The 18,586-nt window shown below is 35.7% G+C and overlaps 1 protein-coding gene across 1 annotated transcript in view; it reads right to left on the reverse strand.

Annotated features, from left to right (window-relative positions):
• Window positions 1-18,573, reverse strand: part of LOC136042587 (cyclin-dependent kinase 1-like) — a gene marked incomplete at its 3' end in the record, with an annotated part of 52,030 nt that extends 33,457 nt beyond the window's left edge. The window contains 1 exon segment of the mRNA XM_065727560.1: window positions 18,427-18,573. Coding sequence (XP_065583632.1) covers window positions 18,427-18,472 — 46 coding nt within the window.
• Window positions 18,574-18,586: the final 13 nt, after the last annotated feature.

Raw genomic sequence — 18,586 nt, forward strand, 5'->3', positions numbered from 1 at the left:
AAACTTTTTCCATTCCCTTAAAAAAATGATTGATGTTTTGTCTTACGTTAATTTTCGTTTAAAAAAACGTAACATGAATTTGTGAAGAAAAAAACCTTTTAAATTTTCTCAAGAAATGATTGATGATTCGTCTTTCATGAAAATTAATATGTTTTGTCTTACATGAATTTTCATTGAGAAAACGGTAAGACCAAATTTATTTAAAAAAAAACCACTTCCATTTCACTGAAAAAAGTGACTAATGTTTCAACTTACGTCAATTTTCATTGCAAAAACATTACGTAAATACTGTAAAGGTGGAAACAAACCTTTAATTTACCTTGGAAAAGAAAAATGACTTTTTTTTAAGCAAGGTTAGGCTTACTGCTTTTAAGTGGGGTAAGTTTAGATTAAGTCGGTTCAGCATGCCAATTATGTGCAATAATGCGTAGACACGTTAGTATTCATTGAATAAAATGAAAACTCGGAGTTCATTGATTTCCAAAGAATAACTTGGGCCCTATAGACATACAAAAAGTAGAAAAATTTCCAAGTTAAAAAAAAAAATTGTCCAGAAAAAAATGTCTCTGCAAAAGTTGTTCTGCTAAAAAGAAAAATACGACCAATATACGTAACCCTTTTTCATTTCATATTCCAAACAAATTTCGTAGCAAAATTTTTTTTATAAGCATATACGGGGTTATTCAAATACATGAAAAAAAAGTTGAAAATATTTATGAGTTAAAAAAGGCCACTGCAAAATTTGTTTTTCTAAAAGAAAAAATCACGACCAGGATAAGCTTGTCATCTTCAGCTTTGTTTATGCACTTCTTACATTTATGTTTAAATATTACTTTATACTTTCCTCTAAAGGTTCGAATTCAAACTAATTCATGGATTGAATTCAAAATTGATTTGCCGTCATCCCCCGGAAGTTTCATCTCGATAGTTGAAATCATTGCTCCAATATTAATTATTGATTATGCCAAAGTCTATAGCTATTTTGATCCTAGGGGATAAAAATATCCATTGTTTGCTTTTTTTAAGGATTCTACTTACACTGCAAATAGAGAGATAGAGAGAGAAAGAAAAAAGAGAGAGAGAGAGAGAGAGAGTTGGGGAGAAACAACAAAATATGTTGTATGATAGTCAAAACACTATTATAGATGTCATTGTAAAGCGGTAATGAATGTATTAGGGCCATATTGTACAAATGGGTGATAAAAGGAAGCCTCACGACATGTTGTATTAGAAAGCTTCCGTCATTGCAAATCAAAGAGACCAAAACAATCCTCGGGTTGCTAGAGAAGGCGGTGAAATTGGTGAGGAATTCGATGAGGGAACTTTGGTCGAAAGTGCAGGACAGGCCGATATGAAGATTGTTGTAAAGTCAGTATCGGCTCTATTGTTATCCTTGTATCACGGGTGTCACTCATAAGAAACAGTTCAACACGTGCTACAATCATGCCCGTTCGTCCAAGGTATGCGGATCAAGCGTATAAAGTGGTTAATTCTTTGGCTGAGTATCTGCAGCGTGATAACTTTAAATTCCTCCGGGAATTCTATTTGACAAATGGAACTCAACGGCTCAAGCCAGATTTAGTAATTTATAAAGAAGGGGTTGCCTACATGGTGGATTTGACTGTGGCCTATAACCACCCTGAAGTCTTTAAACGAGCTGCTGAAGAAAAAGTACGAAGGTAGAGCGTTCTTACTCCAAGAGACATTCCTGGGTTAGGAGAAATCAAAGCTGTGGATGTAATCCCGATTGTTCTTGGGGCACGAGGTGGCTGGAAAAGGGCTAATTCAAAACTCGACAAGGTACTCAAATTACCTCGTAGTTTCACATTGATTAACATTATTCGCACGATTAAGGAATCGATCATTATGTTGAGGCTGTATAGTAGTCCTAAGAGACAAAACTCCCGATACGGCAACATCAACAACGCTATTTCTAAGTCTAGCATAGCACTTGTGATCTGATAGTATTGTCTGTGTTTGACTGAATCTTGATAAATTCTCACTTCATATTCCTCTAACTCTAGATTCCTCTAATTCATTTCTCTGAGATTTTGCTAAAAACCTAATTCATCTATTTCAGACTCTAGTATACCACTTGCAATTTGAGAGTAGTATTTGTGTTTGCCTCAATGTTGATAAATTCCTGCTTCATATGTCTCTAGCTCTAAGAAGAATCCGATTCATCTCTCTCAGACTATGGTAAAAACCTAATTCACCTATTTCAGACTCTAGTATAACACTTGTGAGCTGGTAGTAGTGTCTGTATATGACTGAATCTTAATAAATTCCCACTTCATATGTCTCTGCTCTAATCAGAATCCGATTCATCAATAGCACTTCATAGTATAAAACTTGTGATTTGCTGGTAGTATCTATGCATAATATTACCTCTCTCAGACTCTGTCAGACTAATACTAATCTCTCTCAGACTTTGGCAAAAAACCTAGTTCGACTATTTCGGACTCTAGCATACCAATCGTGAGCTGATCATAGTGTCTGTGCTTCACTGAATCTTGATAAATTCCCGCTTTGTATGTCTCTAACCCTGAAAACAATGCGATTGATCTTTCTCAGACGATGGTAAAAAACTAATTCATTTATTTCCGACTCTAGTATGCTACTTAAGATCTGATAGTAGTGTCTGTGTTTGACTGAATCTTGATAAACTCCAATTCATATGTCTGTAACTCAAAACAGAATCGGATTCATCTCTCTCAGACTTTGGTAAAACCCTAATTCATCTATTTCAGACTGTAGTATATCACTTGTGAGCTGATAGAAGTGTATGTGTTTCACAAAATCTTGATAAATGTCCACTTCATATGTCTCTAACTCTAAAAACAATGCAATTTTAACACTCAGACTTTCATAAAAACTTGATTCCCCTTATTCAGACTCTAGTATACCAATTGTGAGCTGATAATAGTGTCTGTGTTTGACTGAATCTTGCTAAATTCCCACTTCACATGTCTCTAACTCTAAAAAGAATCCAAAATCATCTTTAACAGATTTTGCTAAAAACCTAAATGATATATTTCAGACTCTAGTATACCACTTGTTAGTTGATAGTAATGTCTGAGTTTGACTGAATGTTGATAACTTCCCACTTCATATGTGTCTAATTCTAATAAGAATTCGATTTCGTCTCTCTTAGACTTTGGTAAAAACCTAATTCACCTATTTCAGACTCTATTATATTACTTGTGAGTTAATAGTAGTGCCTGTATTTGACGGAATCTTGATAAAATCCCAGTTCATATGTCTCTAACTCTAAAAACAATGTAATTTCAACGCTCTTATTCTTTCGTAAAAACCTAATTCAGACTCTAGTATATCACTTGGGAGCTGATAATAGTGTCTGTGTTTGACTAAATCTTGCTGAATTCCCACTTCATATGTCTCTAACTGTAAAAGGAATCCAATTCATATCTAACAGACTTTGCTAAAAACCTAATAGATCTATTTCAGACTCTAGTATACCACTTGTTAGTTGTTAGTGTTGTCTCTCTTTTTTAACTGAATCTTGATAACTTCCCACTTCATATGCGTCTAATTCTCATAAGAATTCGATTTCATCTCTCTTAGACTTTGGTAAAAACCTAATTCACCTGTTTCAGACTCTAGTATACCACTTGTCAGTTGATAGTAGTGTCTCTGTTTGACTGAATCTTGCTAAATTCCCACTTCACATATCTCTTACTCTAAGAAGAATCTCATTCATGTCTCTAAGACTTTGGTCTAAACCATATTCGTCCATTTCAGACTCTAGTATACCGCTTGTAAGTTGATAGTAGCGTTTGTGTTTGACTGAATCTTGATAAATTCCCAATTCATGTGTTCCCAACTCAAGAAGGAATCCGAATCATTCCTCTCAGACTCTAGTAACATCTAATTCATGTTTGACTCTGTGCTTTTGTGTGTGGATTTATCGTATTTCTCTCTCACAGTGCCTGTGTGTTTGGCTGTGTGTTTGCATATCTCTGTGTCTATCATCGTAGGTTACGTGTATGACTCTGTATTTTTTGTCTCCCTCTCTCCCGTGATTGTGTGTTAAACTGTGTGTTTGCCTGTCTCTGTGTCTATCTTTGTGCGTTTGCGTTTCTGCCTCTGTGTGTTTGTGTGTTTTTTGGTTCGTAAGCTTCCCTGTGAGTTTGACTGTCTGTGTGTCTATGTTGGAGTGTTTGTGTGTTTGACTCAGTGTGTTTTTGTTTCTGTTTTGTCTCTCTCTGTCTGTGCCTGTGTGTGTGAGTGTGCGTGTCTGTCTCTGCGTCTGTTCTTGTGTGTTTTTGACTCTGTATTTGTGTGTGTTTTTTGTCACTCCCTCACCGTGCCTGTGTGTTTGCCTGTCTCTCTGTCTATCTTTGTGTGTTTATGCGTGTTTTTTTTCTCTCTCTCACCTTGCCTGTGTGTTTGCCTGTCTGTCTATCTTTGTGTGTCTGACACTGTGTTTGTGTTTGTTTTTAACGCTCTCTCTTTCTCCGTGACTGTGAGTTTGCACGTCTCTGTGTCTATCTTTGAGTGTTTGTGTGTCTGACTCCGTCTATTTGATGTTTTGTCTCTCCCTCACCCTGCCTCTGTGTTTGAGTCTGTATTTTTCTGTCTCTGTGTCCGGTTTTGTGCGTTTGTGTGTCTGAATCTGGGTGTATTTTGTAGTGAAAAACAACAATTCTAGCCAAAAGAAGGCTAAATGCTATTGTATGAACATTCTGAGATAGTTAATTGATTTAGAATTTTCGAAACCTATACACATATTGGGCTTTGAGCTTCATAAACATTACTGTCGCACGGTAGCGCATTCGTTTTTAAAGGTGTGTGTGGTCCTAAAAGATAGTGGTTAACGTATACATTTATTTTAGCCAAAAGACTGTTCCACAGCAATGCGGATTGTTTAGATTTTTGGGAACCCCAAAGAATCCATAGTATTTAAAAGCCTTAATTTCTTTGATTTTATATGAATTTTTCCCCTGTCGTACTTCTTAACCTAGACTATTCGGGTTTGTGTACATACCAATTTCTCACTATAATACTATTCAGAGGTTTCATTTTAATACTTTAACCCCTGCTTTTCCAGATTGCGTTCTTAAGCCTAAATTGTTCAGATTCTTGGAGACCCATGTATCAATTTCTCATCTCCATAGTATTCAAAAGCCTTATTTTTTTTTATTTCAGACCATGTTGTACTCCTAAAACTAGATTATTCAGATTCGTATGGACCCACTTACCATTTTCTTACCACAACACTATTCACAGGACTTCATTTTAACAATTTAACCCTATTTTGTGTGTTCATTGTGTTCATAGGCCTAGATTATTGAGATTTTTGGACACCCCAATATCAATTTCTTGCTTCTATAATATCGGAAAGCTTTCCTTTTTTTAATTTCAGACCAATTTTTCCATGTCTTTCTGCTAGACCTAGGTTATTCACGTTTTGTGAACCCATATACAAATTCTTTACCAAAGAAGACTCAAAGGAGAGAGGCTAGTTTCCATGGGATTACTTTTGACTCTTATAAGATATTAAATAAAAAAAACTGGTTTTTTTAACTGAAAGTAAGGAGCGACATTAAAACTTAAAACGAACAGAAATTACCCCGTATACGAAAGGGGCTGTTCCCTCCTCAATGACTTGCTCTTTGCGCTAAAGTTTGAATCTTTCTCTCAGCTCTACTTTTTAAAAGAGTAAAAACTTTAGCGTAAAGAGCGGGGCGTTAAGGAGGGAACAACCCCTTTCATATACTGGGTAATTTCAGTTCGTTTTAAGTTTTAATGTCGCTCCTCACTTTCAGTTAAAAAAAACTTGTTTTTTAACTTAATCTAAAAAAAAGGAACCATGTTTATCACTACGAGTTAAACTGTCTAGAACAGTTGTTTCCAACCTAATTTTGCACTTATCCTCCTTAAGGAACCTCAAAAGGCGATTAACTTTGAATTTAATTTAGTCCTTCACTAAACATAATTTATTCTAAAAAAATTATTGTCTATATATAACAGCTTTTACACCATGCTTGACATCAATGCAAAACTATCATGTATCTTAGTGCTCTTTAAATGCATATGAGTATGACGTTATTCACATAGAATATGTTTAATTTTCAAAATTAGGGCTATAGTCAGCAAAAAGATGCACATTCTACAAATGACCCACCAAAATATTGCCATGCCCCACTGATGAAGTCTATGCCCCATGTTAGGAATCACGGGTCTAGACGCACAAGGAAAACTTTAACTGGCAATCCCAGCCAAATCAAACAGTTCGTGGTAACGAACTGTAGTAAGGAGAGACCCGGCGCAATAGTAACCCAAAATTAAAAAAATGGAATTTTGATACCAATAGCTACATCAAAAGAATTGCATTTTAATGCTGATTTTAAATATATAAGTTTCATCAAGTTTAGTCTTACCCATCAAAAGTTACGAGCCTGAGAAAATTAATTTTTACGGATCTTTTTATTAGTAAAAGATATACATAACTTACAAATTAGCTTACGTAACGAACTTCTGTATTCTCATGTTTTTATTACGTATATGAAGGGGTTCATCCCCTCGTCAGCACCTCGCTCTTTACACTAAGCTTCAATTTTGTCCCAATTTCTTCAGAATGACCCCTTAATTACAAAACCCGTAGAATAAATAGTTGAAATTACTAAAAATGCTTTAGTGTAAAGAGCGAGGTATTAGGAGGTGAGCCCATCATATGCGTAATAATTTCTGTTGGTTTTAAGATTTAATGCTTCTCGTTACTTTCAGTTGAAAAAAACTTTTTTCGTATTTATTTTTTCATTGTTTTTTTTTTTTTAATAATGCTAGAGAATCCTGCGCTCCCTTCATAAAACTTTTCTTCCCCCAAGGAAAGTTCCCCCAACATATCCCCCTCTTCTCAACCCCCCCTCTCCAACCCAAAATTCCCCCGAAAACGTTTGTACACTTCCAAATAACCATTACTATATGTAAGCACTGGTCAAAGTTTGTAACTTGTGGCCCTCCCACGGGGACTGTGGGGGAGTAAGTCGGCCTCAAAGACATAGTTATAAGGTTTTTCGACTACGCTGAATAAAATGGCAATCTCAGAATTTTGATCCATTGACTTTGGGAAAAATGGGCGTGGGAGGGGGCCTAGGTGCCCTCCAGATTTTTCGTCACTTAAAAAGGGCACTAGAAATTCTCATTTCCGTTAGAATGAGCCCTCTCGCAAGATTCTAGGACCACTGGGTCGATAAGATCACCTTGGGAAAGAAAAAAACAAACAAACAAATAAACGCGCATCCGTGATCTGCCTTCTGGCAAAAAATACATAATTCCACATTTTTGTAGATAGGAGCTTGAAACTTCTACAATAGGGTTCTCTGATACGCTGATTCTGATGGTGTGATTTTCGTTAAGATTCTATGACTTTTAGGGTTTTATATACAAAAAATATTAGGGGTTTTATATACAAAAAAATAAATATGCAAATTTCGTTTTAATTATTCATCTGCGGAGAGCCAAAATCAAAACATGCATTGATTCAAAAACGTTCAGAAATTAAAATAAAAAAAATAGTTTTTTTAACGGAAAGTAAGGAGCGACATTAAAACTTAAAACGAACAAAAATTACTTCGTATATGAAAGGGGTTGCTTCTTCATCAACGCCCCGCTCTTTACGCTAAAGTTTTTTACTGTTTTAAAAAGTAGAGTTAAAAGAAAGAGTCAAACTTTAGCGTAAAGAGCGGGGCGTTGATAAGGAAGCAGCCCCTTTCATATACGAAGTAATTTTCGTTCGTTTTAAGTTTTAATGTCGCTCCTTAATTTCCATTAAACAAACTTGTTTTTTTTATTTAATAGCATAGGACACAATAGTCCCTTTTTATAGATGAAATTGCAAAGAAATTTAGCCATACTCCTGAAGATATCAGATACAAAAACCCCAAAGAAACCAGGAACCATAACCATTCTTTTAACTAGGATTTGTTGAATGAATCCCACAAATTGGCCAAGTAATTAGGCTGATTCATGAGATTTTGAAAACCTCTACCCCTCTCACTCTCCCATGGAGGCCAGGTCATTAAAAAATGAAACTATTGGGCCTAGGTCTTAATTCCTAGTATGTTTGGCTGGAATCCAAAATCTAGTCCTAGTAGATATTCTTAAGGTAAGAATAGACGACCCCCTCTTCTACCTTCCCTATTTGCCGAGCTCAAAAAGGTTGCAGCATCATAGCAGAAGACAATAACAGGAATTTCTTTAAAACACAAATAATACACATCTAGTATTCTTTCTATCTACGATTACTATACATCTAGAATACATAGAGCTAGGACATAAACTGCTACATAAAGTTTACTGGAGATAAAATATTACTTATGGTAGATACTCCAATATGAAACACTCTAGAGCCCCCACCTCCTATAGAGGTTGGATTGGGCTCAGAGCCTGATATGTCACAATATACAAATCAGCTTTATACGTAAAAATTAAGCTATTGTTACTTTCTATCCTAGCCATGTGGTTAGTGTACTATACTTGAAATCCTGAGGACAGGGGGTTCAAGTTCTGGTGTTGCTGGTTATTTGGTTTATAATGGGGTCTCTGTATGCTCAGTCAAAGCCGACCCAGCTCAAAATGGGTGCCTGGAAAAATATGGTGAAAAAAAAAAACAGGAAGCATTAGATTATTTGGCCCCAACCATACATTGCACTTCTAGTCAAAGGCAAAAAAACAGGAGATTGGTCCTCTACACAAAAAACAATGGTCACTAAACAGACAATTGGTCAGCATGCGAAAAAAGGGGTTACTTTCCATCAGGTGTTCCATAAACTGACAATATCTTCTGATAGATGGCCTGATGACAAAAATTTAGATATTTCTGCCTTCTACAGGGGTTGGATTGGGTGCAGACAAAAAAAAGTATATTTATAAGAGACTATTACTTTCCACTAGTTTGGTTAAGTGTACAAATTTCCCCTCTGGTGAATGCTCTGATGGCAAAAATATATGGATCAACATTCAATGGATCTACAGAAGTCGAAACAGGCCCAGCTCCCATAAGGAACAATTATAACCCTTATCCTTAGAATGGTCCTAGCTGCAATTTAAGGTAATAACCACAATTAGGCCATTAGTTTTTACTTTTTGTGGAGTTTGGTTGAAATTTGACAAGAAGTCTTGACAAGAAAAAATTAGAGGTGCCCTTCCTCCTTCTCTACAGAAGTTAAATGTGTCCTTGGCTTGAAAATAGCTGAGCTAGAATATTAAATGTTACTTTTGACAGGAATTTGGTAAAGATTCAACAAACCTTTCCATTAATGTTTTGAAACGTAAATTTTGCAATTGGGACACGTTGAACCAGGCATAGCAACCACAGCAGCAGGAGGGAGGGTATGGGAAGATTTTTAAAGGCAATTGTGTTAGTCATTCTATTTCAAAAACTTCTTTTCAGCAGGGAGGTGCCAAACTGAATAACAAATCTTGTGAAGAAGACATTATTTCTGAAGGCAAGGGGTTAGATTGGTTTAGACTTGCAAAATGACACAAAATCTTACTTCCCACCAACCTTGACTGAGATCCAATGGCCTCCTTTGGGTGGTATGGAAATAGTAAGACTTTGGCCCCTCACCTACAAGGGGCCATGGGCATGAGACCCAATACAGTTTCTGCTAAATGTCTTAATGACAATAATTAAATAATAAAAACAAGTTTTTTAACTGAAAGTAAGGAGCAACATTAAAACTTAAAACGAACAGAAATTACTCTGTGTATGAAAGGGGCTGTTCCCTCCTCAACGTCCCACTCTTTACACTAAAGTTTGACTCTTTCTCTCAATTCTACTTTATAAAACAGTAAATAACTTTATCGTAAATAGTTTAAAACCATTACTGCGTGTAAACGCTGGTCAAAATTTGTAACTTGCAGCCCCTCCCCTGGGGACTGTGGGGGAGTAAGTCATCCCCAAAGACATAGTTATTATGTTTTTCGACTATGCTGAACAAAACGGCTATCCCAAAATTTTGATCCGTTGACTTTGGGAAAAAATGAGCATGGGAGGGGGCCTAGGTGCCCTCCAATTTTTTTGGTCAATTAAAAAATGCGCTAGAACTTTTAATTTCCGTCAGATTGAGCCCTCTTGCGACATTCTAGGACCACTTGGTCGATACGATCACCCTTGGAAAAAATAACAACAAACAAACAAACAAATAAACATGCACCTGTGATCAGTCTTCTGGCAAAAAATACTAAGTTACACATTTTTGCAGATAGGAGCTTGAAACTTCTACCGTAGGGTTCTCTGATATGCTAAATGTGATAGTGTGATTTTCGTTAAGATCCTTTGACTTTTAGAGGGTTTTTCCCCTATTTTCCAAACAAGACAAATTTTCTCAGGCTTGTAACTTTTGATGAGTAAGACTAAATTTGATGAAACTTATATATTTAAAATCAGCATAAAAATCCAATTCTTTTGACGTATCTATTAGTATCAAAATTCTGTTTTTAGAGTTTCGTTTACTATTGAGCCGGGTTGCTCCTTACTACAGTTTGTTACCACAAACTGTTTGATTTAGGGACTCTTTCTAAAAAAGGTTAGATCAGGCTTAGATTTTCAAAAAGCATAGCTATGACACTGGCCCCTATTTCTCAATAACATATAACCACCTTTTCCAGCACATATCCTGATGACAAAGAATTAGGATCTCCTTCCCATGTAGAATGAATTGATTGTATCTGGGTACCCAACAGGTTCAACTATGGCACTTACTGTTACTTTGGTCAAAATCCTACAATCTCTTATGTGTAGATTACCTTAAATTGCAGCTTGGAGCAATCTAAAGATTTTCCCTTGTGAAACTCCAGAGTTGATGATCAAGATTGTTTAATGACCAGGTATAGGTGGATGATCAGTAGCTTACAAGCTGTTCAAGGGAGGGGGGTCAGCTACCCTGGGCACTGCAACAGGGGGTATCATCCACTTTGTCCAAATTTTTCCCACTGATTCAGTTTTGATATGTTCGAGCTGTGAAGGGATAGCAGTAATTAATCTTTCCCTGGGCACCACCAACCCTAGGAACAGCTCTGAGTAGCTTTCTGAAGGCCAGGGTTTAGATTGGTTTGTACTTGAAAAAGGACACATAATCTTACCTCCCACCAAACTTGACTGAGATCCAATGGCCAGCTTTGGCTGATATGGTAGTGAAAAGAATTTGACCCCTAAACCACAAAGGGCCATGGGTATTAGACCCAATACTGTTTCTGTTGAATGTTGTAATGACAATAAGCTAGGGAGTCTTTTTTAAAAAAGGTTAGACCAGGCTTGGATTTCCAAAATGCATAGCTATGACACTGGCTCCTATTTCTCACCAGTTTAAATGACATTTAACAACCTTTTCCAGTACATAACCTGATGAATAGAAATTAGGATCCCCTTCTCCATTTAGGATGAATTGTATCTGGGTACCCAAACAAGTTCAACTATGACAATTACTATTACTTCCTAATTGCTTTGGTTAAAATCCTGCAAACTCTTATATGTAGATTAGCTTTTATTGCAGCTTGGAGCAATCAAAGGAATTCCCTTGTGAAACTCCAGAGTTGATGATCAAAGTAGTTTAGTGACCAGGTGCAGGTGGATGATCAGTAGCTTCCAAGCCGTTTAAAGGGGGGAGGGTAACTAGGTGAGCTGCCCTGGGCACCACAGCTGTGGGAGAGGGTGCTGGAGTATCACCCAGTTTGTTCAAATTGTGCACTCTGATTCAGCTTTTTTATATTTGAGTTGGGAGGGGATAGCTTTAATTAATGTTTCTCTGGGCACCACAAACCATAAGAACAGCTGTTAGTAGCTTTTCAGTTGAGGTTCCATTCACTTGAGAACCAATCAGCATCCAACCCTTGTCTGAAAATGTCAACAGTTTAACCAATAACTATGTCTTCTAAGAGTTTATTCCAATCATTGATATTTCTAGAGAAAAAGAACAGAGTGTGGGCTTTGGTTAGGAACCATTTGCCTCAGGTTCTTGAACTAGGACCAAGAATAGGAAATAATACTGAAAGCTTGTTGGCCATCATTAGCTTGTAGGTGAGAATAGTATCACCTCTTCTTCTCCTGAATAAAAGTTTCAGTTTAGCTAGTCTTGTATGATAAGAAAGTTCCTGCATGCTGAAAAAGAGGCAAAATAAAAGGAGGCTAGACACGTTTTAACTTGAAGCTTGGGTAAAACTAGTCCTTTATACAGAAGACTAATGACTTTGAAAGCATACATTTGATCAGCCCCAGAGTTGAACAAGCACCATACAATTGACTTATGAGCATGGGTACTGAATTTTAGTTCATTGTCATTATTTAATTACTCCAAAATCTCATTCATCATTTACCTCACTCATCTGCCATTCACCTTGAATCACATTTGTTTGCAATAATGGTGACTCTGCTTGTTGGGCATATCCGAAACTAGGTGCCAAAGCTTTCTACATCAATCTTGATCAACAGCTGAATTGGGCCTTTGATGATATGAGATAAAACTGTATTCAGGCTCAGGGAGGTCCATATGCCAACTACACATTTGAAGGACAGTCATTTTGCAACTTTATAGCAGTGCGCCTGGTAGAAATTTGATGTGTACCCTCTTCTTCTTGAGGCACTATCTATCTAGGAGAGGTTTTGGATGATATCCTGGCTACATACCAATCCGCACATCATCAAGACATTTCCTTGCTTTTGTTGGTGTGTGTAATATGGCACTTGAAATCTTTGTAGTTAGGTTGGATATGTAAGGTTTTGCAAGCCCCTTGTTACCTTAAAATGCACTTGCAAACACCAAGGTGAAACTGCACCTGTAGATGTCACCACAGGTGATGATCTTGACACAATAAATACATGAACTAAACACAACATTGACACAAAAAACCTCGATGATTATGATTGGCATTGGTTAGACTTTTGTTGAGCTCTGTAATCCAATCCATCATTAGCAGCCACCATTAAGGTTTGTCCCTGGCAAGTCTACACTAGGCCATGAGATGGAACATGACAAGTCATAGCACACCACAGCTTGTTTAGCTTTGCCCATGGCATCCATAATACTGTAACTATAGATTTGGGAGCTTACTAGTCCAGTTTTCACAGTTTTCTACACCAATTGGCATCAACATATTTCTTGAATGTGCTGACAGATAAAGAAGTAACATTTTTTTTTCCAAAGTGATACCAATCTACTTGAAAAGAATGTAGCTCACTAGAGCAGCTTAGGTTGGTTTGTAAAAGCATCATTATAAGGAGGTTTCCACAAAATCAATTTGAATCTTTTCTTTGGAATCTTGGTTTTCAAATGAATACTTGTGCTGGTCTTTGCCAATGTTTTGACTTTTTATCTTATTTTATGATCTTAGTCAAGTCTGCCTCAATGTATTTAGTTATTTTCTATGCTCTATATCCATCATTGCTGCATATTTTAACAAATACTTGCATGATTTATTGCATTCATTAGTATCAGTAAAAAAAAAAAAAAAATGCAATTTTGATATGTTAAACTGCAATTGGAACCAGCTTTACTTTGCTTGGTGCAAGGTAGAAAAGAAAGTTTCCTTTTATGTCTTTTTATTATGTAAGTTTTTCTTCAATAAGGATATGCAATTAAAGCATCAAAAAGGAAGATTTGGTGTATAGGTTTTTATTAATATAAAATCAGTGCATCTTTCTCTTACAGGTAAGATTAAATGATGGGTGAAACCCTGCAGTTTCAAATAAATTGCACAGTTTAGCACATGGATTCAAGCCAGAAAAAAGTCTAGCAATGCACAGAATGTTGTGTTTTTGGATGCAGGAAGTCAAATCAATGAGCTCTCTAAATTTTCCTACAATTTTTGAAGGATGGTGATTCATTTAACAAAAGACCTGAAGCTGACTTTGTTGGGACCTTGAACACAAAACTCATTAGCTACATCTTGAAAAGTAGCCAATTTTCCAAATCATTGTACTTTGAGACTGCAAAAGCTGTCAAATAAGCAGCATGTTGGAGGGTTGTTTTTTCTGCAAAGTTGGTACTTACAAGAATGGCCATAAAAATCTCAATAATTTGTGTTACCACAGTCTCCAGCAACAGACTCTGGTCAGATTATGGACTAGTACAGACCCACATCAAATATGAAACAGCAAACAAAATTCTAATGGTCCATCAGTAACTCTGAAAGGGATGTTCATGCTGCCATCATGTCTTTCTATCAATAGTTCACTGCCATGTGATAGAGGAGATGGTTTGGTGGATGGTGATCTGCCACAAATAGTATTTGAAAATTCACCAAATGAGGAGGAGGAGGAGCAGCTCCAGCTTATCTCTTATAAACAATTAGTTGAAGCCTAAAGTCTAACTTCCCCCCCCCCTGTAAAAGAAAGTAGGAAATAAACAAAATGATGCAAGAACAATATTTTTCTTGTCAATCTGTCAGAGAAGAGATAATATTTTCTTTTAAATTCATGAGTATTCAAAACTTAACACTTATGCAGTAACTTACCAAAGTTACTGGTAATTTATTCTGTAAGAGTAAGTTTTGAAACTTGCCAGTAAATCTTGCAGAGTAGTCTCTGCACATTTTCAAGAGCTTTTGTCTTTTTTTAAAATATATGGAGGCAAGAGATATTTCAATTTCAAGCTAAGGAAGCACAAGTCTCTTAATGATTGGAAATAGTTTGCTTTATCAGTCCCAAGGCTGAACTAGTCCCAGCATATGTAAGCAATCTTATTCTTGATGAGTGAAGGTGCATCACTAACATAGATCTTAAATAAGATTGGGACTTGACAATACACTATATGATATCTGCTGATTTTGAGTAGAAAATTGACCAACCCCAAGTACCTTGACCACCATTTCTGACCAGTAACAAATTATCTAAATTGTAATATTATCATAAAAATCTATTGCATTGATACCAGATTTTAGTCCCAAGGAACACATGTAACAAAAGCTTTAGCTATATCTAGCAATACCATTTGAACCACAGGCCCATTTTCAATAAGTTATGTGACAAGCTTGTATGCATTAAATAGGTTAATTTCAACTGACCAAATGAAATTAAAAAAAAGGATAAAAAGGATAAAGATCCTCCAGAGCCATTGCTGGCACATAGGGCGTTGAATCAACGTTTCAGTTGCTGATTGTTTTTACAGGAACAAGTAGCAAACTTGTCGCCCAACCTTGCTGCAGCAGGGATTGAACCCCAGGCCCTGTATTGCCAAGCAGAGCACCAATCCACTGTGCTACAACAAGTTAAATGAAATTAAACCTGTACTAAAATGTTCCACAAGGCCTCAATTTATTATAACTTCAAAGGACTTCCTAGCTACATCTCTGCTCCCCCTTTTGTGAATAGATTTGTTTGAAGAATTTTACTAATAGTATGAGATGGATTTTGTACTCGAGAACTTTTTGAAAGATAAGGAACCATATCATGACAAACATCTTGGTAAAATAATGACAGTTGATATAACTGGCTTACCAATAAAGTGAATATACCACCCAATGCCTTTTTTATTTTCTTTACACATATAATAATCACTTCTACAATAAAATTCAAATTTAAGCACCTTTTGAGCTTTTACAAATGACAAATTTTCAAAAACTTGTGACAGTTCATATAACAGGATCACCATTAAAGTGAGCATACTACTCAATACCTTTTTTGTTCTTTACAAATTCAATAATTGCTTCCACTATAATTTGAATTTAAACACTTTTTGAGCTTATAAAAATGACAAATTTACAATTAAAGTATGAACTATTACTCATTTTTCATGATAATACTATGTTTTCTCAATGCCATCTTTCATCATTTTTAAAAAAATAATGCTACATTTTCTCAGTGCTAAAGTTATTTAGAGCCTAATAAGGTTAGCTTATGTTAGGTTAAAAAGCACCTAAATTTGAATTTATGGTAGAAGCTATTATTATGTTTGTAAAGAACATAAAAAAGCTTCAAGTGGTATGTTCACTTCATTGGTAAATCAGTTATATGAACTGTCCTAAATTTACCAGCATCTCTTTTGAAAGTTGGCAGGAAGGGAGAGACTAAATCTTCCTACTGATTGTTACCTTTGTCTTGCTGGTTTCTTGTTAAATTTATTTAAATATAAGAACCACTCTTTGGAAAATTCATTTGGTAAAATTCTAGTTAATTGACTTCTTGCTATCTCAGAAAGGGTTTAGGTTAGGAAAATGAAACTTTCATGGATGAATCTACAGACTAAAGTATGTTCCAGGAAGGTATTTGGAAGCAACTACCTCTACTCCTCCCTCTAGAGGGCCCTGACCTTTAACAATATGTTTGTTATAAAAGTGAAACCTTGCAAAATAGATCTTCTGCTTAACTGAAGTACAAAAAAATTGTGTTCAGCTTCATAACTTTGCTTAATTCCATTTTATAAGGCTTTAAAGATATGCAAATACATTTCCTAAATTTTGAAAAAAATATTGATATGGCTCAAAATTCTACTCAAATAACAGAAATTGCATTTTCAGAACTAAAGGCAGAGAAAAAGCAACTAGTAACTGAAAATTAAGGTAAAATGTTGTTTTGTCAAAATTTCAATAGGTATAGACCTGTCATGTAGGCAAATTTCAGGGCCCTCTAGAGGGAGAAGGAGTGGAGGTGGGTACTTTAAAATACCTTCCCGCAAACATACTTTAGCCTGCAGACCCACCCCTGAAAGTTCATTTTCCAGTCAAATTCTAGTTAATCAACTTCTTGCTATCTCAGAAAGAGTTTAGGTTAGGAAAATGAAACTTTCAGGGATGAATCAGGGATGTTTGTCCTGGGAAGGTATTTTGAAGCAACTACCTTCACTCCTTCTCCCTCTAGAGGGCCCTGACCTTTGATGACCTTTAAAAATATGTGTGTTATAAAAGTGAAACCTTGCAAAATAGATCTTCTCCTTAATTGAAGTACAACAAAATTGTTTTCAGCTTCATAACTTATGCTCAATTCTATTTTATAAGGTTTTAAAGATATGCAAATACATTTCCTAAATTTTGAAAAAAAAAAACATTGATATGGCTCAAAATTCTACTCAAATAACAGTAATTGCATTTTCAGAACTTAAGGCAGAGAAAAAGCAACTAGTAACTGAAAATCAAGGTAAAATGTTGTTTTGTCAAAATTTCAATAGGTATAGACCTGTCATGTTGGCAAATTTCAGGGCCCTTTAGAGGGAGAAGGAGTGGGTACTTTAAAATACCTTCCCTGGACATACTTTAGCCTGTAGACCCATACCTAAAATTTTCATTTTCCTAACCTAAATCCTTTCCTAAATAGCAAGAAGTCAATTAAGTAGAATTTTACCCATTTTCCTAACCCAAACCCTTTCCAAGATAGCAAGAAGTCAATTAACTAGAAGGTAAAATTCTAGTTAATTGACTTCTAGCTATCTCTTTGAAGATATATCTTGTTTTGAAGCAACTACCTCCACTCCTTCTCCCTCCAGAGGGCCCTGACCTTTGATGACCTTTAAAAATATGTGTGTTATAAAAGTGAAACCTTGCAAAATAGATCTTCTGCTTAATTGAAGTACAACAAAAAAATTTCACCTTCATAGCTTTGCTTAATTCCATTTTATAAGGTTTTAAATATATGCAAATACATTTCCTAAATTTTGAAAAAAAATCATTGATATAGCTCAAAATTCTACTCAAATAACAGGATTGCAATTTAGAACTAAAGGCAGAGAAAAGGCAACTAGTAACTGAAAATTAAGGTAAAATGTTGTTTTGTCAAAATTTCAATAGGTTGAATATTTCAGGGCCCTCTTGAGGGAGAAGGATTGGAGGTAGGTACTTCAAAATACCTTCCCAGGACATACTTTAGCCTGTAGACCCATCCCTGAAAGTTTCATTTTCCTAACCTAAACCCTTTCTGAGATAGCAAGAAGTCAATTAACTAGAATTTTACCAACTAGAATTTTACAATTCATTTATTTATTAAAAAGTGAATGATAGTACAGGCACCTGGAATTTCTTTGGCCTACAATTTCTCTGCAGCCTATGTTTAGAAGTAGCCTAAGAATCGTTTTATTAAAATGTTTCCTTTTACCAAGACCAGCCATCAAAATAACTCCAATCAAACCATCAATCAAAAACTTAGTTTACATTCTGATTAACCATGGGTAAACTGGTGTGATGGGCAAGGCTACTTTGCCAAAGTGAAACCACTATGACCCTGACATTTATTCAAACTTTAGAGCAAAACTGCATATCTAAAGCTTCCAGTCTGTGTTAGCCTTAGCTTACTTGATTCAAGATTAAAAGTTATAATAGAGTTAGCATTTGTTAGCTTTCTTGAATAAAGATAATCCCACCTATGAACCATGCCTGCAAACAGGTAAAAGCTAGCCAATTATTCTTGGTTAGACCAAGTTTAAGTCAGGAAGGATATCCAAACTAAATTTCTGGAAATGAAACACAATTTCTTACCTTCACCAACTTTCTCTAATTTCTGATAGTCTTCCAAACTAGTCATTACCACTGGTTTCTCAAACAACAGAGATTTTCAAATCAAATTTTAAGCGGTAAATTTGAGATGACTGCGTCATGGAAAACGGAAAATACTGAAAAAGTAAATGAAGACCCAGCC

The sequence above is a fragment of the Artemia franciscana genome, unplaced genomic scaffold (genome assembly GCF_032884065.1).
Source record: "Artemia franciscana unplaced genomic scaffold, ASM3288406v1 Scaffold_1547, whole genome shotgun sequence".
In the NCBI taxonomy this organism is placed as follows: Eukaryota; Metazoa; Arthropoda; class Branchiopoda; order Anostraca; family Artemiidae; genus Artemia; species Artemia franciscana.